The 24,668-nt window shown below is 50.0% G+C and overlaps 3 protein-coding genes across 15 annotated transcripts in view; 2 read left to right on the forward strand and 1 right to left on the reverse strand.

Annotated features, from left to right (window-relative positions):
• Positions 1 to 4,834, forward strand: part of SMPDL3B (sphingomyelin phosphodiesterase acid like 3B) — a 36,828-nt gene extending 31,994 nt beyond the window's left edge. For all 4 annotated transcript variants that reach the window (XM_072609542.1, XM_072609544.1, XM_072609541.1 and 1 more), the window contains one exon: positions 3,704 to 4,834. In XM_072609542.1, the coding sequence (XP_072465643.1) occupies positions 3,704 to 4,129 (426 nt within the window). In that variant the 3' untranslated portion in view covers positions 4,130 to 4,834. The remainder of the gene's footprint in view (positions 1 to 3,703) is intronic.
• A 791-nt stretch (positions 4,835 to 5,625) lies between these two features.
• XKR8 (XK related 8) lies at positions 5,626 to 14,357 on the forward strand. Of its 2 annotated transcripts, none has more exons than XM_072609558.1 (3): positions 5,626 to 6,011; positions 9,991 to 10,187; positions 13,137 to 14,357. In XM_072609558.1, exons 1-3 carry the CDS (start codon positions 5,719 to 5,721, stop codon positions 13,826 to 13,828), a joined length of 1,182 nt encoding a protein of 393 aa, XP_072465659.1. In that variant the 5' UTR covers positions 5,626 to 5,718; the 3' UTR covers positions 13,829 to 14,357. The 2 variants fall into 2 exon arrangements, with proteins under 2 accessions (XP_072465659.1, XP_072465660.1); XM_072609559.1 differs by lacking the exon at positions 5,626 to 6,011 and adding an exon at positions 6,881 to 7,287.
• Positions 14,358 to 15,564: 1,207 nt separating this feature from the next.
• EYA3 (EYA transcriptional coactivator and phosphatase 3) overlaps positions 15,565 to 24,668 on the reverse strand; it is a 114,862-nt gene continuing 105,758 nt past the window's right edge. For 7 of the 9 annotated variants that reach the window (XM_072609553.1, XM_072609549.1, XM_072609550.1 and 4 more), the window contains 2 exons: positions 20,851 to 20,951; positions 15,565 to 18,975 (listed from right to left, as the gene is read on the reverse strand). In XM_072609553.1, the coding sequence (XP_072465654.1) occupies positions 18,895 to 18,975; positions 20,851 to 20,951 (182 nt within the window). In that variant the 3' untranslated portion in view covers positions 15,565 to 18,894. Of the gene's footprint in view, positions 18,976 to 19,508; positions 19,872 to 20,850; positions 20,952 to 24,668 lie in introns of those variants that run through there. The other 2 variants (XM_072609557.1, XM_072609552.1) reach the window with 1 other exon arrangement.

Below are 24,668 nucleotides of genomic sequence, written 5' to 3' on the forward strand. Positions count from 1 at the left end.
GTGTGTGTGTGTGTGTGTGTCTCACTGCTGGGGATGCAAAGACAGTAGTGAGAAACAGCTCCTGACCTCCTCAAGCTTCCCTTCCACTATGGAGAGGCAACATGTAAACAGAGAAATAGACCTCAGACCACTACAGATGGGGAATGAGGACCCCCAGGACTGAGAGCATCGGAAGGCTTTCCATAGAGGGTAGCAAAGGTACTGTACCTTGACCCTGGGACTCTGCATGGCAGAGGTGAGGCAGGAGACAGCCAGAGGTAGAACATGATGTTCTGGGAACAGCACATAGGCCAACTGGGCTGGAATATGTGTTATAGGAAAGGGAATGATGTATAATGAAGGAAGGGGGCGGGAGCCTGTGGTGAAGGGCTTTTAGTCTCAAGTTGAGGTGTTTGTGTTTTATTTTAGAAGCAATAGGGGGTCCCTGGAGGTTTTAGAGCAGGGAAAAGGTGTGGTAAGACCCATGACTGATTTGACAGCTCTGAGAGTGGATTGGAGCAGGGAGAGCATGAAGGATTTAAGAAGCTGCTGCAGTAGTCCAGGAAAGAGATGATGAGGGCCTGAATTTGGACCATAGTCATGTAAGCAGAGAGAGGGGATGCATATCACCTACATTGTAGAGGAAGACTCAACAGGCCCCCATAATTGGCTGTCTTCTTCACCCCACACAGCAAATGAGTTCCACAATCTTGTTTTTAGCACCACAGACAGCATCTGTCATCTCTCTGCTTTAATCTGTTCAGACAGCCATCCCTTTGGTGCAGGCCTCAGTCCTTCTCATCCCCTAGAAGGGACTGACGGTACCTCAGCAGATTGTTAGTCCATCTTCAGTTTTGGAGATCCTCTTTGAGAAGCAGGACAAAGAGCTGGGCCATAGCTAGACAAACATGGCTGGAGGTCCTTTGAGGAGGGCATCTGGTGACAAGGGACAGGAAGGATTGGGGGAGGGACACGGCAGCCTTCCAGCCTTCATTGTCTTTATCAGGAGGGCTTGGCTCTCCACTCCCAGGAATCACAGCTCCCCCCATCCCCAGTGTCTTAGCAGATGGATTCACAAGTTGTTGAAGCCAAAAAAATTAGTCCCCAGTATTTGGCCAATATTTTGGCGATGTGCCTCTTAGCTTTGAGGTTCGGTGGGCAGTGTTCTAGGTGGTGGCTGTTGTTTCTCCTTCACTGTGGAAGAGGACCATGACATCAGCGAGATGATGCCATGACACAAAGTAAATTGGATTTAAGTGAGGAGGGTTGTGCAAAGTAACCAGCCTCACTTTCTCCTCTAGTGACATCTGAGTCCAGTGACAATTTCAGGAGGACTGGAGATGGACCGGGATGAAGTGGGGGACCTTGGCCTTTTTAAACTAACGTCTTTACCAGGTCTCAGTTTAACTGAAGCAGAGCCCATTCAGTGATTAAGGCTAGATAAGGAATGAGGCAGAGAAAGGCCTCTTTTAGCTAGTCAGCAATAGGTCTCAGGCCAAGCCTACTCGGTCCTTGTTTGGGCCCTGACTGGCTCAGGGTGAATGTAAATAGCAATTGTTTCTGTTTTGACCAGAAACCCTAAGGGTCTTCCCCTTCCAGATTGAGCACTCTGGACCTGGATTTGGGAAGACTTGGGTTTAAATCCAGTCTCAGACACTTACTAGCTGTGTGACCCTGGGCAAGTCACTTAATCCTGTTTGCCTCAGTTTCTTCATATGTACAAAGAGCTGGAGAAGGACATGGTGAACTGCTCTGGTATCTTCACCAAGAAAACCCCAAATAGGGTCGTGGAGAGTCAGACATGACTGAAAAACAGCTAAATGCCAGGAGCTGTGAGAAGTGCTTTACAAACATTATCTTATTTGATTCTTACAACTCTGCAGGGTAATAGGTACCATTATTACCTCCATTTTGCAGCTGAGGAAACTGAGGCAGACAAGTGACTTGCTCAGAGTCACACAGATAAGTATCTGAGGCTGGGTTCGAACCCAAATCTTCCTGACTCTAGACCCAGAATTCTGTGCACTGAGCCACCACCAGCATCTTGTAAGGAAACAAAGGGACATAGTTTCTTTTATCAATATCTTGATTATTTAAAAATGGAGACTGGAAAAAATAATAAAAGTGGAGACTGGTGGCTCCTAGGGCCATTCACTGGGGGGGGGGGGGGTTAAACTATCTCCCTAAAAAAAGCCTTTTTCTCTCCCATTTATCACCCACCTTTCCACTGGGTTTCTCTGAAAATTATGGAACAAATTTCTTAACAATACTGAAGAAACAAAGAACCAGCTTTTTAACGTTTCCACAGGTGGAAAGAACAAGTCTTGGACTTGGGTCCCAAAAGCCTGAGTTAAATAATAATAATAATAATGAAAGGTCTAATAATAAGCGTCCCTTATTAGCTGTCTGATTGTGAGTCACTTTTCTGCTTCTGGTTTTGCCTTCCTCCACTCCAAAATGAGGACCAGATGGCTTCTGAAGTCCCTTCCAGCTCTGACATTCTTGGTTCCAGAGGTTGCTGGGGCTCCCGTGGTTAGAGCACCGGAGTCAGGAAGACTTGATTTTAACACTTGCCTTAGACATTTCCTAGCTGTGTGACCCCCAAGTAAGATAATTAATCTCTGACTGCCTCAGTTTCCTCAAAATGAGGATAATCATAACTCCTACCTCCCAGGGATGATGTAAGAGTGTGAATATTTATAAAATGCTTAACACAGTGCCTGAAATCTAGTAGGTACTTCATAAATGCTTTCTCTCCTTTCCCCCAGATTTGTGAACATGGTAATGGCTGGTGGGCTATGAAGGGTTTTAAAAGCCAATAAAAGGATTTCTATTTGATCCTGGAGTGATAGGGAGACCCTGGAGATTACTGACATGGTCAGATCTGTGTTTTAGGATGCTCAGTTTGACAGCCAAGTGGAGGATGGCTTCAATGAGGTTAGCCCAGACATGAGGGGATGAGGCCTATACCTGGTTGGGGGAGGGTTGAGGAGAGAAGGGGGTTTGTAGGAACCTGCTTGGATAAGGGGGCAGGAAGTAAGAGAGAGGAGCGGAGGAGGACTCCAGGATCTGCAGCCTGGGAGACTGCACTCACTGTGCCCAGGCATAGTGCTAAGAGCCGAGGCACAAATATGAACAAAGAAAACGGACAGTCTCTGCTCTCAGGGAGCATTACTCTCTAATGGGAGATGGAGGCACACGAAAGGGAGAAGGCAAGAGAGGCATGCAGCCCATTGGGGCCCCTGTAGTGAGCTGAACTGGGCCTGGCTGGTCCTCAGAGGGCCAGGCCACCCAGGGCATGACCAGGTGGGAGGACAAAAACCTCTCACATTGGGTTGTGATCTGGACCCCTGAAGGGAGGAAAGTCCGGACTGAGGAGACTCTGGGTAAGTCAGTGAACCTGTCTGCCTCAAGTGTCCTCATCTGTGAAATGGGGATGATAATAGCACTTACCTCCCGGGTTGTGTGAGGATGATATTTGTAAAGCATTTAGCAGAGGGACCAAATTTGGTGCAGTAAGCACTAAATAAATGTTAGCTATTACTCTTGTTACTATATCACAGATCCACTTGAGCCTTTCAGCACGAGAGACATTCATACAGTAAGTGCCACAGGAATTTGAGGCAAAGAAGGAGGAGATGCAGGAGGAAGAGATAAAGGGGGGAAGGGGAGCTGGAAGTATCACCAGGTCATAGCTGACTTGTGCACTCTTCTTGCCCTTCAGGACATGGTGACTTACTATTTAAACCTCACCCATGCCAACCTGCAGGCCCCAAGCTGGGAGAAGGAATACCGACTGACTGAAGCCTTCCAAGCCCAGGATGGCTCAGCAGCTTCCATGGAGCAGGTGCTGGACCAGATCACGCAGGATAACGGAGCCCTGCAGAGATACTACCGGTACAACTCCGTCAGTTACGACTTGGACCCTTGTGACCAGGGCTGCCGGACAGAGCACCTGTGTGCTGTGAGGGAGGTGGACTTCGAGAACTATGAAAGGTGCATCAAGTCAGCCTGCCCCCCTCGAGGGCTATCCTGGCCCCTGCTCCTCCTCTGCCTGATGATGGGGCTTCACTTGGTCGGAGCCCTGACTGCCCAGCAGGAGAGAAGCACTGTGGGGAGAGAGAGGACAGGGCAGGCACAGAGTTTCTGATGCCCAAGCCTGCTGGGGCTGTGGGAGGCAAACGGGTACAGGGGGAAAGACCAGAGGATGGAGAAAACCCTTCATGGAATCTGCCATTCAGGGACAGTGCCCTGGCACTAGGAAACTAGTATTCATTAATCTCCTACAGTATACCTACCGTGTAAGCTACTGCAGTGCTAAGCACTTTAGAGATATTTCACTGCTTCTCACAAGCACCCTGGCAGGTAGCTGTTATTACCCCCATCTGACAGATGAGGAAACCAAGGCAGACAGAAATGAAGAGAACCTGCCCAGGCTCACACAGCTAGTAAGTGCCTGAGGCTGGTTTGATTTCAGATCTTCCTGACTGCAGGTTCTTTCCACTTCTATACAGCTGCCACGTCCTTCCCTTCTCTATCTCCGGACTCCAGGCTTTTGGCCCTGGCCGCTCCCTATGCCCGGAACACTCTCCTTCCTTTTCTTCCTCTTTCCTACTTCCTGGTTTTCCCCAGCTTCCTCCAAAACCCAGCTAAAATCGAATCTTTCCTGATTCCCCTTAACCCTAGTTAATGCCTTCCCTCTGGTGACTATCTGCACTGTATCCCTTTGGGACATACCTGTCTCTCCCATTAGACTGAGCTCTTGGAGAGCGGGGTCTGACTTTGACCTTGTATGCCCAGCGCCTACATACTGCCCAGCACACAGTAGGTGCTCAATAAATGCTGGCTGACTTACTGACTGCGTCTCCTAATTTCCCCTCCCCCTTCAAAAGTAATCATTTTCAGAGGCGGAGAAAGGAGAGGCTTGGACTGGGGGTGTCAGACTCCAGTATGGGGGAGTCCCGGGTCCGCACCCCAGGCGCCCCGCTGGCCGCACGTGGGCTGGGTTTATTAGTTAAACTCTTCCCATTTCCGCCTTAATCTGCACCACAAGAGCCCAGAGGTGCCCCGGTTCTGGAGCACGGCTGGGGCCGTGGCTCTGCTCCCCGGAGGCCTCTCCAGACGCCTGGGCCGCGGGGCGGGGGCCCCAAGACCCAGCAGACGCCGTGCGCGGTTAATGCCACACGCCGGACTGTCCCGAAAGCGCTTCCCTTCGCTGTCCCGGGCAGGGGCGGGCTGGACGGATGAGTAGTAGCCCAGGGCGACCACGAGGAGCGCGAGAAGCCGGGAAAACTACGGTCCGGGGGCGTGGCTGCGGAGGGAGGGGAGGAGCTCCATGGGGCCCCGCCCCATCCAGGAGGACGGGGATTATTTTTGCTCTCGCCCCGCCCCCTGGAGGCGGTTCCCCGGGAGAGGAGAGGTCCCTCGCCCCACCCCACCCCTCCTTCACGAGAGAATGTGAAAAAGGCGGGGCTCTTGCCAGGAAAAGGAGGGAGTGGGCGGGCCCCTCAGAGAAGGGGAGAGGAGGAAGGGAGGGGATGGTGTATAGGAGGGGACGGGACGGAAGGGGCGGGGCGTCGCGGGGATAGGAGGGGAAGGGGCGGGACATCGTAGGGATAGGCGGGGACGGGGCGGAGGGGGCGGGACATCCCCCGCCTCGTTCCTGCCGGCTCCCCTCCGAGCGGCGGGCGGCGGCGCTGGGCCGGAGTGGGGCGAGCGGAGGCGGGAGGAAGCGGGGCCATGCCTCTGTCTCCCCGGGCCTGCCGGCTCCGCGACTTGCTGCTGACGGCTCTCGGCACGGGCGCCTTCCTGCTGGACCTGGGCGCCGACGTGTGGGCCGCGGGCCAGTACGCGCGGCAGGGCCGCCTGCTGTGGGCCGCGCTGCAGCTGGCCGCGCTGGGCCTGGCCTCGGCCGCCCAGCAGCTCTTCAGCTGGGCCTGGTACCGCGCAGACCCCGCCGACCTGCACCCGGGCCCGCCCCCGGGCCGCCGCCTGGCGCTGCTGCACCTCCTGCACCTGGGCTACCTGCATAGGCAAGTCCCCGCGCCACCGGCCGTGCCTCAGTTTCCCCCTGTCCGATGACGCCGGGGCGAGGGGGGAAGGAAGGGGCACGAGCATTTCCCGGGCGCCTGCGGTGTTCCAGGCGCTTTGCCTTTGATCCTGAAAATGAGCCAGGAGGTAGGTGGAGGGGACAGGCCGACTGCCTGTAGGTGAGCTGCTCTAGGGCACAGCTGGAGTGGCTGGATTCGAATGCAGGTCTTCCTGGCTCCGGGCTCGAGGCTGCCCCACCTAGCCGCCCCCGTCGTCCATCCCAGCGCTATCATGATTATATCAAATAATTACCCTGTGGCTCCGCAGTCCGGAACCGACCCTGCCAGAGGCCATCCCGTCCCAACCTGAGGCTAGGCGCCAGCCTTCCTTAGTGGGTTAGCCCTCTGAGATAAGCTTATTAAATCTTTACCTGCTCCACCTTGGCAATAAAAATGCAGAAAAAAAGAGAAGCTGGCCTGCCCCCTGGGAGCTTACTGTCTAAGGGAAGGGAGGGAGACTTTAAAGACATTTTTAGGGATTTGTAAAGCCAGAGGTGGGGGGCGGGAGGGAGGCAGAGAAGTTCTTCCGAGGTGGGAAAGGTTCGGTCTGTCTGTCTCTATCAGTCATCTATTTTCCTCTCTTCCTCCCAGAAGCAAATGACTCGCCCAAGTCCCTGCACAGCCAGGATGGCTTCTAAGACCATCTCTTTGCCAAGCTCCTTCTCCCTACTGAAGTGCTAGTTATTAGCACCGAATGTTAAAGCTGGACCAGACTTCAGCGGTGACCTCATCCACCACTTTACCAGAGCTAGAGGGAAGACGGACTTACTTCCTGACCCACCAAGTTGGTGACAGATGGGCAGGGGATTGTCTTCTTCCCCGTTGCTTATGGCAGGGAAGCCTTAGACATCATTCCCCGAGTTCTTTTCCAGGAGTGGGCACTGTCTGGCTGCCAAGTCTGCTGCCTTCTCAGTCCCACTCAGGAGGCTTCCATTTGTGACTTGGGTGAAGTCTGTTCCGTTAGCTGCCTCCTGCTCTAGGGGATTACGAAGGCTTATGGGACGTCTACAAATGTCATTCTCCCAACTCAGTGCCGTAATCATGGTGCCTTTGGGAACAAAGATGGTTGAATAGAAAAATGCCATAGTCTTTTCTGCCTGTGGTGCAGCCAAGAACCAGAACAATGTTTTATGTCATGGGCTCTTTACTCAAATCTGCTTCTTTCGGCCCTTGGCCAAGTGGAGACATTTTTTAGATGGTTGAGGTCTCATAGTATCAGGTGATGAGTTCAAGGTCCTGCTCTATTCATTTGCTCTCTGACCTTAAGCAAACCTTTTCTTCTCAGTGGGCCTCAGTTTCCTCACCTCTGAAGTAAGGTCATAATCCCTGCCCCACCTCTCAAATAGGGCTCTTAGGAGGGGTAGATGCTTGGGAAGGGCCCAGTATGCAATAGGCTCTTCATAAAGCCTTGTTGGTTTTTTGAGTTGAAAATGTAGTAAAACAATAAATGGGCAGCATCATTCCCGGAAATGGAATAAGCCCTCCCTTATTGTCTCATGAATGTAGGATCCCTTCATTAATAGGCCAAAAATGGGTCATGGCTCCTGGGAGAACCTTGAAATTCAAACTGTTGCCTTTTTGACTTAAAAAAAACAACCCACAACCCCCCTACATATGTATGTATGTATGTATGTATGTATGCATTAACAAAACAACAGTAAAGAGCTGTTGGTTTGCTTTATGTCCCCTTCCCAAACCACCTGGACGGCGTTTGTTTGCTTTGATGATTGATTTGATGACACCTTTCTCTGTCAGGGTAAGCCCTGGCAGGGGATTGAAGTGAAGGGTTACAAAAGACTTTGGTAGTTTTTTCTTAATTTGATAGTTTTTTAATTTAACCTAATATTTTATGTAATTTAGTTTTTAGCTCCCATAGTAGATCAAAGGCAGGTAACATCCTAGATTCATACCTTAGACGCTATTCCCCTCCCCTTCCGTCTCAGACGGTTATTATGGGCCAGGCACTGTGCTAAACCTCTGGATATACAAACAAAAAAGACAGGCCCTGCCCACAAGGAGTTAGTACACCTAGACACTGACGTTTCTAGGGCAGGGGGTGGAGGGACAAAGGAGATTGGCTCAGTGGCTAGGCATGGTGGGGAACTTGCGGCCTCTAGAATGCCTGTGATAAATTCAAGTGACCAGGCCCAGACTAACTTTTAGGGTAACTGGCTGGTGGATGGCGAGCCCCTGTTAGTGTGATCTTTAAAAGAGCAGAGAGAATGGGACAGGCTTCCAGGGAAGGCCTGAAGCAGGGTCAGTGTCTGGGAGAAGGAAGACAATAGAAGCTGCAGATTGTAGCCCAATGACTTTAACCTTCATCCACTCCCTGTTAATCATTTAGAAGAGGTCCGGCCACAGCAGCCTCCTTCTTCTTAATGGGCTTACTAGACTGGTTGGTCCGGGGAAGGCTGTAGATACAGCGTACCTAGATCTTACCAAACATTTGACTTGTCTCCTATTGTGCCTGTGGAAAAGGTGGACGGATGTCAGCTAAACTAATACAATTCTGTGGTTTGGGAACTGGTGGGATGATTCAGTATCCACTTGGAAGTGCACCAGACTGTGTATTTGTGCCTCCCACATTTAGCACAGAGCCTGCCTGGCACACAGGAGGCCCATAGTCAATGTTTATTGACTTGGCTCTCTTCTGCCATTTTTTGTCAATAATTTGAATAAAGATATATAGATGGTATACCCATCAAATCTGCAGAAGCACAAAGCTGGGAACAGTCAGATAATAGATTTGAGGACATTCAGGATCTAAAAAAGACTTCTCATGTTTTGTATTTCTATCCCTGGTGCCATGGATGTAGTAGGCACTTACTAAATGACTGTTGAATTTTGGGAGGTGAGAACATTAGATAAAATCTAATGAAATGAAATTTAAAAGTGAAGTCTTACTTTGGGTTTAGTAAATCAGCCTCACAAGTACAAGGTGGGAGAGACATAGCAAAACGTCAGTTCATTTGAAGAAGATCTGCAAGTGCAATATGAACCAGTGTTGCTCTAGGAGTTCTCAGGTCAAAAGATCTTCCAGCAGAGGGTGATGGGAAGTGTGCTTAGTAAATGCTCCTGGATAATGCCCTGGGAGGTGATCACCTGACATGCATCTGGCCACACAGCTGGAGTCCTGTGTTCTCTCATGGGATGGGGAAAAGACTGGGAACAGGTTAGGATTTGAAATGCTGAAGAGAGAGCAGACTTGTCCTTGGCCCCAGAGAGCAAATCTAGCAGCACCGGGTGGTAGAGATCACATCGGGGCAAAGTGGGGATGGATGCAACGAAAGGCCCCCAAAGGAAGGCTGTCGCTTGTGGCTAATTTTGCCACTTGGACAGGCATCAAACAAAGGGAATGCTTATTTCTCATGATTCACCAATTGGAACAGTTTTCAAGTGCATATTAATAAGAACAGTATTCATGACTCAGTTTTCAATGGCTAATATGAAGACCACCATTTATTATGAAGTGTTTTGCTTTTCCTCGAACAGTATGAGGAAAGCCTGGGGTATGTGGATTTCTGTTAATTATCAGAAGGTTAATTACCAGTTAATTCTTCAAGGGGCAAGTTTGGAGTTAAAGATAGTGCTGCTTTTCCCAGAACTTGCTCAGTGATGGAATTGGCCCTCCTGGTCAGAGGGGGCAGGCAAGGCTGGAATTCTCTGAAGGAAACTGGGGGGTTGAACCTTTTGTGTGTCCCAGACCCCTCTAGTTTCTGGTGAAGCCTATGTGCTCCTCAGAAGAACGTTGTTAAATGCATAAAGTAAAACACTTAGGATGACAAAAGAAAACTAATTCTGCTGAAATACAGCTATATCATGGCTCTGCCCCAGGACCTGAGGGCCCCTTGAGCCTTGGAGGCCTTTGCTTTGTTGCCCAGGACACAGAGGACTAATTCTGCTCCTGTTGGTGCCTTGCTAGGTGTGTCCAGGCCCTGAAGGTGGGATTTGCCCTGTGGAAGCAGGAGGAGCCAGCAGAGTTTGACCTTGACTATGCCACCTTCATTTCCATGGATATCAGCATGCTTCGGCTCTTCGAGACCTTCCTGGAGGCCACCCCCCAGCTCATCCTGGTACTTCACATCACTCTGTGTACAGGCAGAGTGGAATACTATCAGTGTGAGTGCTGGCCTGGAACCCTCCTGGCGCTGGGGGGGTGGAAGGGAGGTGGCCCTGAACTCTGGCAGGCAGTAGGTACCATGTGTCTGGGCTGGAGGAAATGTCCCAGAGTATAATAGGGGTTTTGCTTTTCCAAAGACTCCTTGGAGGCCAAATTAAGGGGATTTTGTCTCTTCAAGGTAGATGCCGATTTCATAGCATCTTGGTCTAGAAAGGACACATTCTACCCCAGTGGGGGCTTGGAAGGGTCTAGGAGGTTGGATTGAAGGCCAGGCAGGATTAGTGGGGTAAGGGCTTGATCCTGTGTGGCAGAAGCCACCCTAGGGCAGATTCTGGGTCAGTCATCTGTGTGACCTAGGGTAGGCCTGCATCACAGTGTGACAAAGCAAAGGCCCTGTGACTTCCAGCCACCACTGCCTGCTGGCTGTCAAGGGAGAGGGCCCCAGGCCCTGGACAAGGCTTTTGTAAAACGATGGGGTACAAAGACCCATATTGTTGACAGGGACTCAATCAATCAACAAGTAGTTCTCAAGTACCTCTCTGCTGGGCACTGTAGCCAGAGAGGTGGAAATGAAACAGCCCCTGTCCTCAGGACGCTTATGTTCTTTTGAAGGAGAAATATGCATATATACATACAGTGTATGATGTGTGTGAACATATATGTACTGTATGTAAACATAGCATGTATATACCATGTATATATGGATATGTATGCTCTGTGTGTACTTATACACATACACAGTATACATATACATACTTATATACAGATATATATGAGAATACACACACACACACACACACACACAAAGTCATGCAGGGTGTCTCAGGCTTAGTACAGCTTCACACTTTAATAGTGAGCCCACAAGTCAGTGCATGTTAAGAGCTTAAGGCTGCCCTGAGACTTTTGGGACACACTGTATACAGAATAAAAGCAAGATAGATTTTTAGGGGGAGGGTCCTAGAAGCTGCAGAGATCAACAGTGGTGTCAGGGGAAAAGTAGTGCTTGAGCCGAGCTTTGAGGACAACTAGGAATGCTGCAGGCGGAGTTGGGGAGGGGGTGAGAGAAAGAAGTTCCTTGTGGCTGGACTGCAGAGTGTGAGGGAACTGATGGGTAGTAAGGCTAGAAAGATGGGTCTGAGCCAAACCAGAGGTCAAACCGAGGGGTTGTCTTCGCCTCTGTGGAGCCCTTTAGGACAACAGTTGGGGCTCTGTGGATGATAGGCTGGAGTGAAGGGGGACCAGAGGATGTTAGGTAAGAGATGACCAAGGATCAGACTGTGCTGTTGAGCTGTGGGGAGAGTGGATGGGCAGGAAAGGTCCGAGCAGAGATGGGAAGGCAATGATTAGAGATTTGACAATTGATTGGCAGTGTAGAGGGAGGGAGATGGGGGAAAGGGGGATGATGCTGAGGTTGCAAACATGGGCAGCTGGAAGGGACCAAAGTCGAGAAGTTCAGAAGTGGGGTGGGCTTGGGGAGAAAGAGAAGGATCAGTCTTAGATGGAGACTTGGAGATGCCACCACGAGGTCCAGCTGGGCAGCATCCCAGCTGCCTCTAGCCTGACCCTATGGCCTCTCGGCCACTCGTGCTCCCCCAGCCCCCGACTGTGGCCTGACCATGTCACTCTCCTACCCAGTAAACTCATGGAGTTTCTGATCACTCCAAATTCAGGATGAAATTCCTTTTTAAGACCCATTGTCATTTGACCCACTCCTCCCTTTCTGGTTTTCTTCCCCTTCTTCTCCTCCACACACTCTGTGTCCACTGACACTGACCTCCTCCTCACTGCTTCTCAAATAAGACTCTCCATCTCCCGACTGTAGGCATTTTCCCTGGCTGTGCCCCATGCCTGGAATACCCTCCCTTTTGGCTTTTCCAGCCTCCTTCAAGTCCCTGCTACAGTCCCACCTTCTGCAAGAAGCCATTCCTGGACCTCCTTAATCCTAATGCCTTCCCTAATTTATCTGTGCCAGAGAGCCATGGTTCCCAAACTGTGTGTGCAGTAAACTCACAGGGACACCGGGGGATAGTTCACATTTTGGACCTATTTAATGGAACTTAGTTATTTCTCTTGGTCCACGGACACCATGAAAAAATTTGTTTTTCAGTTATGTCCAACTTCTTCCTGACTTCATGGCTCATATCATGCCAATACCATCTCTGGGGTTTTCTTGGCAGAGATACTGAAGTGCTTTGCTATTTCTCCAGTGGATGAAGGTGGAGGTTAAGTGACTTGCCCAGGGTCACCCAGCTAGCAAGTATTTGAGGCTGGATTTGAATTCAGGTTTCCTGACTCCAGGCCCAGTGCTCAAGCCACTGAGCCACCTGGCTGCCATCATCGTAGAAAGTTTGGGAAGCTTTACCATTGAGTATTGCCTTAACATAGCCTCCATCTGTGGAGCAGTCCTGGGACATCCACCAGGCATGCAGAGGCAGCAGCAGTAGGCCGGGGCCAGGACCAGGCCAGGGACATTTTGAGGTGGGATAACTCAGGCACTCTGCCCCTTTGCAGGCTCCAAAGAAACCAGAGGCTCTGTCCCAGACCTCCTGCCTCACCTTCCTTCTCAGCCCCCAAGGGAAGCCTAGGAAAGCTGGGGCTGAGAGAGACCCTTCTCGTGAGAAATTACTCTGCTTTGCCCTCTGTAGGGTCACAGGCCATAAAGGCAGTCCTGAGGAAAGCTTACCAACAAGGGAGTTCCTCTGAGCTGTAGTAGGGAGGAGCTGGGTGGGACCCTGGGATGGGAAGGAGCTGCTGGCATGTTTTCTGGGCACTTTGTCCCATGGCAGTGCTTGCCTGCCTTGTGTGGTGGGTCCTGGGACCTGAGGTGGGTTCTGTCCCTTCTGCTCACCTCTTCCAGCAGCCTGAGGCCAGGGATGGATCATCTAGTAATGCTTTGTGGCAGCAGTGTCTGGGTCTGAGCTCATGCCTGCTGTCCTCACGCTTTTCAGGGATAGGCATTGGCACTGCCTTCATCTGCATTGCATGGGCCTTGCTGGATTATCACCAGGCCCTGAGGAGCTGCCTGCCCACCAAGCCAGCCCTGGGTTACCTCTCCTCCACTGTCTACTTTCTCTGGAACCTGCTGCTGCTGTGTCCCCGCATCATGGCGCTGGCCCTCTTCACCACCATCTTCCCCAGGTATATTGCCGCCCACTTCCTGCTTCTCTGGGTGGTCCTGCTCCTCTGGGTGTGGCTGCAGAACACAGACTTCATGCCAGGCGCCACATCTGAGTGGTTGTACCGTGGCACTGTGGCCGTCATTCTCTACTTCTCCTGGTTCAACGTGTCAGAGGGCAGGACGCGAAGCCGCAGCATCATCCATCTTGGCTTCCTGGTGATGGACAGCACCCTCTTGGGTGGCACGTGGCTGGCACACAACATCCCGCTGCCCAGTCCCTCCCTGTGGCCATGGTTGCTGCCTGGGGCTGCGCTTTGCTTCCTACTGGGCCTGGGGCTACGGGGTGCCTACTACCAGTGGCTACACCCCAGCCTCCGAGTGGAAGCCTTAGATGAGGGTGATGGGACCCGGGGCTTTGCTGTCCAGGACTGGCACCTGAACAGGCGGATGGCCAAACTTGCCCAGAGCTTCTTCCCCAGAGCTGCCCCTGCCAAGAGTGAGGAAATAAATGGCATCCTTTGAGCTGGGCCTGGGATCAAGCCGAGTAGCCTTCCTGAGCCTTGCCTCAGATTCTCAGGTTCACAGGGGCTCCTGCTTCTACTTGGAGATGAGAAGTGGCAGAAACTCTGCTACTAAGGAAGGGAGGGGAGGATGAAGTTGTAGGCCTTCATCACCCCTCCCACCCCCATACACAAAAGGCTGGCAGTGCCTTAGCAGCTCATCACTGGTCATCCCAGCCGGGATCCCTGGGGCTTGGGTGGAAATGCCAGTCTGTTCGGGCAGCGCCCATGGCCAGCTGGGCCTCCCGCCTGCTGGAACCAGGAAGGGAAAACTCAGTGCCATTGAAAAGTGCCTCGTGAGCCTCATTAGGACCAACACATTCCTCCTTCCCTGAAGGATTTTTTGTCTGTCAAGAAGGAAACACTTTGTTTGTACCATTTCTATGTACCTCCCATCTTGAAAGGAGGGAAGAGGTGCTGCTTAAGCCCAGGAGGGAGTCTGATTCATTTTGCACAGTGTTCGTAAGTTTTATTAAAGCCTTTGAAACCTGCATGGCCTCTTCATACTGCACCAGTTCAGGGCAACTGAAAGCTGTTAACCCTGACCTTCCAGAGCTTTTTTTGGGGGGGGTAGGGGATGAACAACTGAAGAGGCTCTGGGAAGCCTAGACCAATTTGAGCAGATCACCTGGGCTATGGCCTGTCCAGGCCTGTAGCTCTGTTCAAGCCCCTGACAAGAAGCTCAGGGCTCTGCCATTGCCTCCGTGGTGACCTGTCATCCATGGACGCGCTGGTGGGTTCAGCATCCACAGCCTCCCAGCAGGGGGAACTTGCTGTTGCCATTGAGGGGGCAGAAGCGGAGGACATGGATAGGCACCTTCCAGTTTGGTCCCTAGGCCCCAACGCTGCTCCCTTGAGGAGGCTGCCCAGACTGGGAAGACCTACAGCTCTACAGACCAACGTAGCATCCTTTGTCTGGGGATAGCAACTTGGCCACTGGTCCAGAGAAAGGTCTCAGGAATACATTATGCCCGAACCAGTCTGTCCTGGGAAGGTAAGGCTGTACTTACCCCAAGGAGGAGCATCTTACTCTATCTTCCTTGAGCCCCCAAAAAGGAGCTAGCAACACTACCACGTTTTTTAGGGACAGATGCCTTTTTCAACTGGCTCAATGCTAGGGAACTTTAGAAATAATCTAGTCCACTCCTATTTTCTTTAAAAAACAAAAACCAAACTGAAAATGGGCCTGGAGAGAGAAAAGGATGTGTTCAGGGTTACACCTAGCTAGATCCAGAATGAAACCAAGTTTCTTGCCTGCCAGCCAGGGCCTGGATGGGCTATGCTTCTCTCGCCCCTGCCCCAAGCAGAGCTTCAGTTGCCAGGTTTTATTTAGTCCCAGCTGTCCCTTGAGGGAAGAGCCTGGCTGGGTTTTAAACCCGTTTAATAACTAAATTCATTCTCAATGTTTGTGGCCCTACTGTTATTTAGCTGTGTGATCCTACAGGACTCACTTAACCTTTTGGGCCTCATTCTTGCCCTGCTGCCCTTCCTTAGGGCAGGTGGTCAGGCCTCTGCTGCCTAAGGACTGAGTACACGTGTGCCAGGGAGTTAACCTTCTGATCCAAGTATTCAGGGAGGGCCATTCCCCAAGCAGCCCCAGGAAAGGATGGAGATGACAGTGACTGCCATTCTGCCCTGGGTGAGCCCAATTGTGTCCCAATGCTTGAGTGTCCCTTTAGAAGAAGGGACAGAAGCCAATTGTATAGAAAATAAAAACTTTATTTTTTTCAAGTTTATAAGATAGTTCCCATTACATATAACATTATGGTCAAGGAATCTACAGCCACGAATGCCCTCGATCACATAAATATTCCAAATCCAATGTTTATTCTTGCTTTGAGGCATCAAAAGTCCAGAGGGAAAAATCCAGTTTTGGGTAGAATCAGTCCTGAAAGGGGATGATGGTTTCTGCCAGTGCATTAGGGACTAGCCAAGAAGTTTTGCTTTCCAGTCTTCTTTCTGAGAGGGAGCAAAGGGAGGACTGGACCACTGCTACTGAGATCACCCAGGGTCAGGACGTGAATTTCTTTCCTGTGGCTTGAGACCACCTAGGATTCAAATCTGGTTTCTACAGTTTGAATGCTTCAGTTTCTGAATGAATAATGAAACAAGGAATGGTGAGAAATGAAACCTGTCTCAGGGGCTTGGAAATTCTGCAAAGTGTGATTGCTCTTCCCAGAGCTGGTTGCGGTCCTCTGCCTATCAAGGCTCCCAGAAGGGGGACAGTCACAGCTGCACCCCAGTCTCCCCAGGTATTGGCAGTATCCAATCAGTCACTCTGGCTGGTGGCTGGGAAGAGCCCTGCAGCCACTGGTATTTCCATTCAAGTGTAATCTGCAGTCAACCTGAGCTTTCGTTGAACCAGGCCTTGGAGTAAGTGGTACCTGGAGCAAACATGGCCACTCTGCTCACAGCCTCCACACCTACCCCTAGCAGAGAATGCAGGGAAAAAGCAAACCCAATGAAAATACACATTGAAGATGAGCCCAAGGCGGTATACGGGCTTGCCTGGAGGCCATTTCATGGACACACAGACTGCCCTGTCAGTGCTCTGGACATGGTGGCACTAAGGCACGGTGAGTTTTACATTCGCAAGGTAAGCCGCCCTATGACCCTGGGGCTCTCCTGGTGGTTGTGGATCATTAGGGAGAGTTTTTGGACCCATCTTACAGGAATCAGTGTCAGGGGGACATGTCAATCACTCAGCCAATTCCATGGGGGATTGGATTGTCTCAAATACAAAGGGTTTCAGGCATGTTCCAGTTGGCCATTTTCTTGGAAACTGAAGGATTCATAGCATTCCTCGGCTCCATCCCTATTAGACCCAGCCCAAAATACAGTCCTCTCCATTCCAAAATTCTGGGAGATAAGGGAAGGGAAGTGTGTGTTGTATAGGGAGAACACTGCAAACTGCTAAAGTGGAGGCAGATTCCTCTTGGCCTACCTTCTAGGGGCAGGGGCCCTAGGTGATCAGAGTAACTCGGTAGCCTTTCCTTCCTTGGCAAAGTCAGAATTCATCTGGGAACAACCTGCATCCAGCTATTGGCCAGGAATGGATTCAGTCCCTGTACCGACAGGGAAAATACCAGGGTTTTAGGGTCCCTAGGTTACAGGAGTGGAGAACTTTCCATGGGGTGATGTGTGTGAGAAGTTGGAGGGCGGATCCCTCTATAATGCTAGCCCAGTCCATGTCATAGCATCCTCTGTGATAGGTGTGAGAGAAGTATGGAATCAGAGAGAAGGGAGGCTCATCTTCCAGATGTTACTCTACAGGTCAAGAAGGTGCATCCTTCAGGAAATCCTTCTGCCAATTCTAAAGGATGAGGGAGGAGCAGCTTCTTAGGGCATTAGGACCCTGTGGACAGTCAGTCTGCTTCTCGCTCCTCCACAGCTCGGAGGCCTCAGGAAGGGCCTGGCCCCTCCCTTTAGGTTAGCAGAGTACAGTCCCCTGGGGAAGAGAGGCAGAGCCTTCTGCAGCCCCCAGCTGTGTCTCCTCTCTGCCCAGAGGCCCAGGGTGAGGGCAGTTGTGGCTAGGGGAGTTCAGGAGGCAGATTTAGGCTGCTGCCATTGAGAGCTGTTTGTCTTATGGTTGGCATTTCCCAGAGTCTCCAGACAGGGAGCCCCCAAAATGCCATTTCAAACTTGGAGTCCATGAAAAATCAGACTGCATTGACAGCTCAAATGGATGTGAGTCCTCCACCAGCCATATCTGGGATTCTCTGAGCTCAGCCAAGAGTAGCAAACACTAGCTTGTGGGAGTCAGGGCTGACTCGAGGGAAACCAATTCCTTGCCTTTGATTCAAGGTCCAAACACAGCAGCCAGGGCCCAGCAGCATCATTTACACAGGGAAAGGAGCCTGGGCTATGTCCCCATGGCTGTTGAAGTTAGAGGTGGCTCCACCTTAGGTCACATAGACAGGGTTGCCCTGGAGGTGTGGGCAGAGCCTGAGAGGAGGTTGGTGGCCTGGTCTAGGGAGGCAACTTCAGCCTGCACAGCTACAAGGGGAAGAGTCTTAGGGGACTGGGAGAGAGGGAAAAGGAGCAGGCATCAGGGCACCACAGAGATGGGAGATGTGCAAAGAAGTACAGGGCCTTCTCTTTGGTTTCTCTGGCCAGGCCCAGCAGCTGAGATGCCTGAGAGATCTGAGTGTTGGGCAAACACCCTGGCAGGGGCAGGGGTAGGAATCCAGGGTTACTTTACGTGGGATTGGCAAGGGAGGCACAAGGGACAGAGAACATTTTTTTTTTAGGACAGAAGGTCACTTGTGGGGGCACTTCTTAGTGCAGAGGCCTAGGTGTCCCTGACATCTCCATGAAGGCCAGCTCCTGCACTGGGCTCACACGGCCATGAAGCTGGTAGTAACCTCAGCAGGAGGAGGTGGATCCAAATGAGAGATGGTTCAGAACAGCTGGGGGACCTGGGTAGGGGTTGGCACCAAGGGTGGAGAACAGGAAGGAGATAAGGAAAAGCTACTGGCATGGGTAATGGAGATCAGAGAGAATGCATTCATATTTTCCAAGAAAATCTACCCTTCTGCCCCTCAACTTTTGGCTTAATGAAGAAGGGACAGAGAGAAAATCTGCTTCAGAGACCAGACCCTGACCCATAAAAATAACACATCCATTCACCGGGAATAAATTCAAAAGCTAATCAGACTACAAAGGACGGAGAGATCTCACAAGAATCTTCTGCTTCTAACCTATTGACCACAAGTTAATAGCACTGTGTTTTTCCATCACACACTACATTTGAGCACAACTCTGCCTCAGGGATTTTTTTTCTTTTTTAAAAGAAAACAAAAAAGAGAAGAATTAAATCACTGTAGCTAAGGTGAGACTGCCGTCCTCTCCATCGGTCTCCTGCTTCTGTCCAGTGGTACCCTGGGATGGATCCCTCTTGTGGAGAAAACAAACTGTCCCTTCCTGCTCTGGGCTCCGGCTGGCCTTGCACCTCGTCCCGAGGAGAGAAGAGTGCCCCGCTGTGGGGAGGGAGAAGGGCTCATGGGGCTGGCACTTCAGCTCCAAACCTTACAGGAAATCCAGTTCCAGGGCTTGGTGGAGTGACACAAGGTCTCCGTGGTTTGTGATCCGCCAGAAAGGCATGTTGTGCTGAAAGATATGGTGGATGCCCGGTTAGTCACTCCTCCTCCAGGTGCCTTGTCACTCATCATGTCACCTCCCTGGGTTCTGGTCACCTTTCCATTTTTCTCAGTCTCCTGCCAGGCTTTTGGCCTCTTTTCTCCCTACTTTTAGCAGATCAGACCCATAACCAATCTACTCTCCATAAGGAGACAGAAAGTCAGATAATCTAGAAAAATGGAGAGAGGAGAATCTTTTCTGGGCCCCTTTCTCCTCTGTACAATGAGGGGCTTCCAATTAGATTATCTTCCAAGTCCTTTCTGGTCCTAATCCCTGGCTGCCCCAACAGAGGTGAGGGATTCAAGCTGCAAACTGAAACAATTCTGGGGCAGAGTCAATCCAGGACTTTGTTCTGCTTTCCTATACAGGTTTGTAAGAGAAGCTCTGTTTTACTTTTTAATTTGGGGGGAGGGAGGAGAGAGAGGCGGACTTTTCAATGATTGAAAAGAAAATAATGAACAATTTAGACCAAGACTGTGGGAAAGAAGTGAGGCTAAGGAAGCTTTTTGTTCTATAAACTTTTATTGGGCTATGGGAGTTGTCTGAAATTCATGCCCTGGTCCTTCATTTAGTTTGGAAAAGCAGGGATGCTTTTGTGGGGTGGAGCTGGTAATGTAGAGGGGAAAGGAGAGCAGCACCACTTCCACTATCCCTAGATCCAAGGTTGTCCAGCCCCTGCTTGGACACCTTCAATAAGAAACTCACGAACTCCCAGAGCAGCTTCCATACTTTTGGATAATGGTAACTGTCAGAACCAGCAGAGGCCCCTCCGTAGAGGCCAGGTCCCTCCTTGGACCCCAGGCTCTAGGCCTGGCTCTCCTCAGGGCCTCCATTTAGATCCTTCTCCGTCCCATTTTGCTGAGTTACTGGAGAAAAGAGAAGATGCCCCTGTCCCCAAGAACTTCCAAATTCCCTCACTGACAGCTCCTTGCACTCATAGGAATGTGGCTCCTTCAAGAAGACAGGGCGTTCCTGGACATGCATTTTTAATTTTGGACACTCTTTCCCTCATACTCCATACCCCAATGAACATTTTACAGGGAAACTGAGGCCTGGAAAAATTAAAGGAATTTCCTCAGGTCACCCAGAATTTAAGCCCACAGCAGCACCTATATCTCTTGCCCCTACCCAGGCTTCATCAAAGGAGACAACCTCTTTCTTACTCACTTCCCAGGCGTGACAAAGGAAATGAGAACAGCCTGAAAGGGATAATATGTTAAATGCAGACCAAGGCCACTGCTACTGGCACCTTTTCCTTTTAGGGAAGCCCACGTCCTGTACAGGCACAAGGCAGCAAAAAGCAGGAATAAGGACGAACGGATGGAGAGAGGGCAAGGATGGGGGGAAAGGGCGTGCTGCTGCCTGCTGCTGCTGCTTAGACCATTAATGATGCTCCTCAGGAGGGCAGCAGACTGCCCCTGGCAGGAGGGAAGGGGGAAGAGAACTTTATTCACTTTCTGTACTTTAATACACAGCCTCCTTCTCGTGGGAAACCAATGAGGAGGGAGCTGAAGGACCTTTCTCTGGCAGGGAAGGGCAAGGAGAAGTCACAGAGGAGATGACATGCCTAAGCACATGGCTGGCAGAAATAAAAGGCCAGGGTACTTCTGTCCCCTCCAAACCTTTCCTGAATGCCAGGAAGGTGAAGAAAGGAGGAGGGGTATCAGAGAGGCCCTTTCCTTGGTCACCTCAGAGCAGCCTGGGAGTGAATTCCCTAAGGAAAAACTGCCCCTGCTGTTGGCATGCAGGCTTGAGTCAGGGGGTGATGGAGGCTGTAGGGCTTCTCTACCTCCCTGACGGCTCACATAATCTCATGCAACAATTTATTTTCTCTCCTGATATTACCTGTTTGGCCGCAATTTCCTCATCCCGTCCGTCTCCAATCACTACATATGTCACTTTCTTGCCAAATCGAGACACAATTCTCTCGAAGCAGCTCTCCTTACCTGGTGGGGAAAGGACAGTTTGGGGTGGGACTTCTGTTTCTAATTTCTACGGCTAGGAGAAGGACATTCTGTAACCCAGCAGAGTCAAACTTCCTCTCAGCTTCCTGTTGCCACACGTCTCCCCACAGTAAAAATCCTGGGCCCCGGAACCCAGGCTTCTACCCCAGTCATTGGGCCATGCTCAAGTCCCAGGGCTGGTGGGGGGGTGGTGCTAAGGAGGGATGTTTCATCACCTTGATGGAAGACAATTGCTAAATGTGTGACCCCCTTGACATGTCTTAAAAGATGTCCCTATCATTCTCTTGGTGAGGGATGGCTTCCTGCCTAAGCTCATAGCTGCCTACAAGCTATGCCTTAGCTCCCTCAAAAAAGTCCCTGTACCAACCCCTACACCTAACTCTGCAGGGCCAAAAGGCTACAGTGAGAGACTGTCGTTAGATTTTCCCACTATCCTTTGCAGGATCGCCTTTCAGGCAGCACCTCCTTTCCATGCACAGGAAGAGTCACAGCTTCTCTATTTAAGTCAATACCAAGGCTAACCTGCCAAGGTCCAACACGGGGTACCCCCATTATCTCCTGACCCCAATGGAGAATACCAGCCAGCTAGGAAAGCATCACTTTTCCCAAGGGCACTGTCTCATTTCCTTGTGCTGAGGGGCAAGAGCAGGTGTTGCATTATCAGAAAGCATACCAGGTAATGGAGGAAATGAAGACAGCTTTTCTGGGTAGATCTGATGCCTTATTTGCCCCATTTCTGGAATTTCAGCCTCTTGAAGCTGTCCAATCTCTTCAGCTCAGCCCCACCTCACACAGGAGAGGCTTCCTCTATTCTCAACGCAACCAAAACTACCTTAAGCTTGTGTACTGAACATGCCACATCCTCCAGCAGGGACCATTTGTTTCCTTGTCATCCCAGCTCTCAGCATAATGTCACACACCTCATAGGCACTTCAGAAATGCATGTTGACCTCAATCTGAGAAACCCAGTCATCTGCAAACACATGTACCCACACCACAAAGCCTCCCCCCCAATCCCCGCCACAAACTCCAACTCCCAAAGCATCCTTTTCCCTGCTATTGCCAAATGATCTTTGTTTTCACGGTGAAATTTAAAATGTGAACATCAGATCGGCTATTTGAGTTATCTTATTCTTTAAATACCCAATGGAAAATAAAGAATTTAAAATCCTAAAAACTCACAGCTGGAAGGAATCAGAGAGAAAGTCTACAGACCAAACTCCTCACTTTACAGGAGTAGCTGAGGCCAAGGGAGAGGAGACTTGTTGCAGGTCAACAGCAAGAGCAGGATTAGAATGCAGGCCACCTGCCTCTCTGTCTAATGCTTTTTCTACTACTATACAAAATATCAGTGAGTGAACAGCTGCCCTTTCCTCAACTTTTCTAATCTTTTCTTCCTCTTTCCCAGTTCTTGCTGCCCAATACCCACTCCACCTGACTCACCTCATCCCGGCCCGAGGGCTCCAAGCCTTTGGCTACTCGACCCAACCTTCTGGTTCCTAACATGGCACATTTATACATTTTTACCATCTCTAACTGTGCATCAGTTACTTAATAAATGTTTGCTGAATTTAAGTGACCTGGTCCTTCTTCTCTTCTTGGGCTGTTTGCTCATCTGCAAATGGCAGTGGGTTAAACAGATCATTACTGAGGTCAGATACCTGTGATTTCTACAGTCCCTTCTGGCCCTAAAACCCTATGATGGAATTATCTTCTATATTCCAAGCACCCCCTACATTAGGTCCAACACATTTTATCCAGCACTGCAATATCCAAATTAAACAACACTCCCTCAGGATGCTGGGGGTGTGTAGGGGTGGGGATGGGGGCACCTGTTACAGTACAAACTAGACTCCCTAACCTCTGAGGTGCATTCCAGCTGTTTCTCCTAGATCAAGGAAAACAAGATATAAGCAGATATCTAAGAAGGAAGCAAACACTAACATGACTGGGGTATTAAGTTCACAAAGGAGCAGGAGGTGAGGAAGAAGAGTCATTAGCGGGTGATGGTGTGAATCACTCCGTGGCCAGAACAGCTAAGGGGCTCCATGGGCCAGAGTCCCTGTTCTGGTGTCTAATGAATTCTTCCTTCCCCTCTCCCACATCCTCCAACCTAAATCAAAAGAAATCTGGTAGGCCACTGTTCAATCTAGATTATTCAGGTGGTACCAGAAAACCCTAGAAGAAAACAGAAGAGCTGGAAAGGGCTGTACTGCTGTGCTTAATTTAACAGGTCCTTAAAGAAATTTATGGTTTCATATATAAGCCTCTTTGGTTCTTTCAAAAATATTGTATCATCTCAGTTCATCAAGCCCAGTTCCTTGGCCTCCTTGACAAGTGACTGCCTAATTACCACCTAAATGGCTTCAATTACAGGGAGCTGAATACCTTATGAGGCAGCTCAACATTAATATAAAGGCAAAAGCTATCTGGTGTACCTATCTTCTGGTAACCAAGGAATCGCCATGGGACTCAAATGGTCAGTCCCAAGTAGCTTCCCACTCTCCAAACCTGGAGTCCAGGGTTTTTCCCTTTCTAATCCATCCTCCACACAGCTATTAAAATAACCATCCTCAAATCCAGACGTGACCTGACCACAGCACCAAATTTTTCCAAGACCACTGGTGGTTTATCCCTGCCTCTAAGATGAAATGAAGACTCCTCAGCCTTGTATGTGCAGACTACCAGTCTGTCTGTTTCTAGCTTATTTTTACATCACTTCCTTTAAGTCCATTTGTCTTCTAGCCACACTGGGCTGCCCTAGAGAAGCTGACAAAGGAGTGGGTTTGAGGGTAAATATAAACCCACCACAATTCCAAAGGTCTCATGAGGAAACCTGCTATCCACATCCACAGAGAAAATGGATTGATTCAGAGAGTAGATGGGGACATATTTGTTTCTCTCTCTTTTTTTTTTTTTGCTTGGGAACATGGCTAATGTGGAAATTTGTTTTGCATATCTCTGTATATTGGCAATGGGTACTGTTTTTCTTCCTTTCTCAAGGGGTGGGACAGAGAGACAATTTGGAAATTTAATTTTTTTTTAAAAGTAAATACAATAAGTTGTTTTTGACATGAGTTTGAGAGGCTTCTAATGACATCCAGTTGGAAATGTCCAACAGGTGATGTAGGTCTGAAGCTCAGAACACAGACTAGGGCTAAATATTGTGTTGTTCAGTTGTTCTCAATTGTTTCTGACTCTTTGTGACCCCATTTGGGGTTTTCTTAGCAAAAATACTGGAGTGGTTTGCCATTTCTATCTCAAGTATATTTTAAAGATGAAGAAACTGAGGCAACAGGGCTTAGTGATTTGCCCAGGGTCACACAGCTAACTGTGTCAGGTAACGTCTGAATTCAGGTCTTTTTCTCTCTAGGACACTCGATGTACTATGGCACCATCTAGCTGCCCCAGGGCTACAAATCTGCATAAAAAGGGTAATGAAACCCACAACAGAAACTACACAGACAGAAAAGGACCCAAGAAGGAGTGTTAGGGAAATTATCTGGAGTGTGAGGTACTGTAGATAACTCAAGGAAGAAGGCTGAAAAGGAACGGTCAGTCAGATCAACAGGTAGGTTGGTCAATAGAGTCAAATTCTAAAGAAAATGAGGAAGGAGGACAGAGCAAAGCCAATGGCTTACCAGTTGTCTCTTGGTACATGAATATAACAGAAATCACTAATACAGAGCCAAGAAGGGA

The sequence above is a fragment of the Notamacropus eugenii genome, chromosome 5 (genome assembly GCF_028372415.1).
Source record: "Notamacropus eugenii isolate mMacEug1 chromosome 5, mMacEug1.pri_v2, whole genome shotgun sequence".
NCBI lineage: Eukaryota > Metazoa > Chordata > Mammalia > Diprotodontia > Macropodidae > Notamacropus > Notamacropus eugenii.

Bases quoted from the DNA above. Each gene is read 5' to 3' on its own strand.
- XKR8 (XM_072609558.1), top strand. From the start codon at position 5,719: ATGCCTCTGTCTCCCCGGGCCTGCCGGCTCCGCGACTTGCTGCTGACG. The intron at 6,012-9,990 runs GCAAGTCCCCGC...GTGCCTTGCTAG, and splicing joins CACCTGGGCTACCTGCATAG to GTGTGTCCAGGCCCTGAAGG. The intron at 10,188-13,136 runs GTGAGTGCTGGC...CACGCTTTTCAG, and splicing joins CAGAGTGGAATACTATCAGT to GGATAGGCATTGGCACTGCC.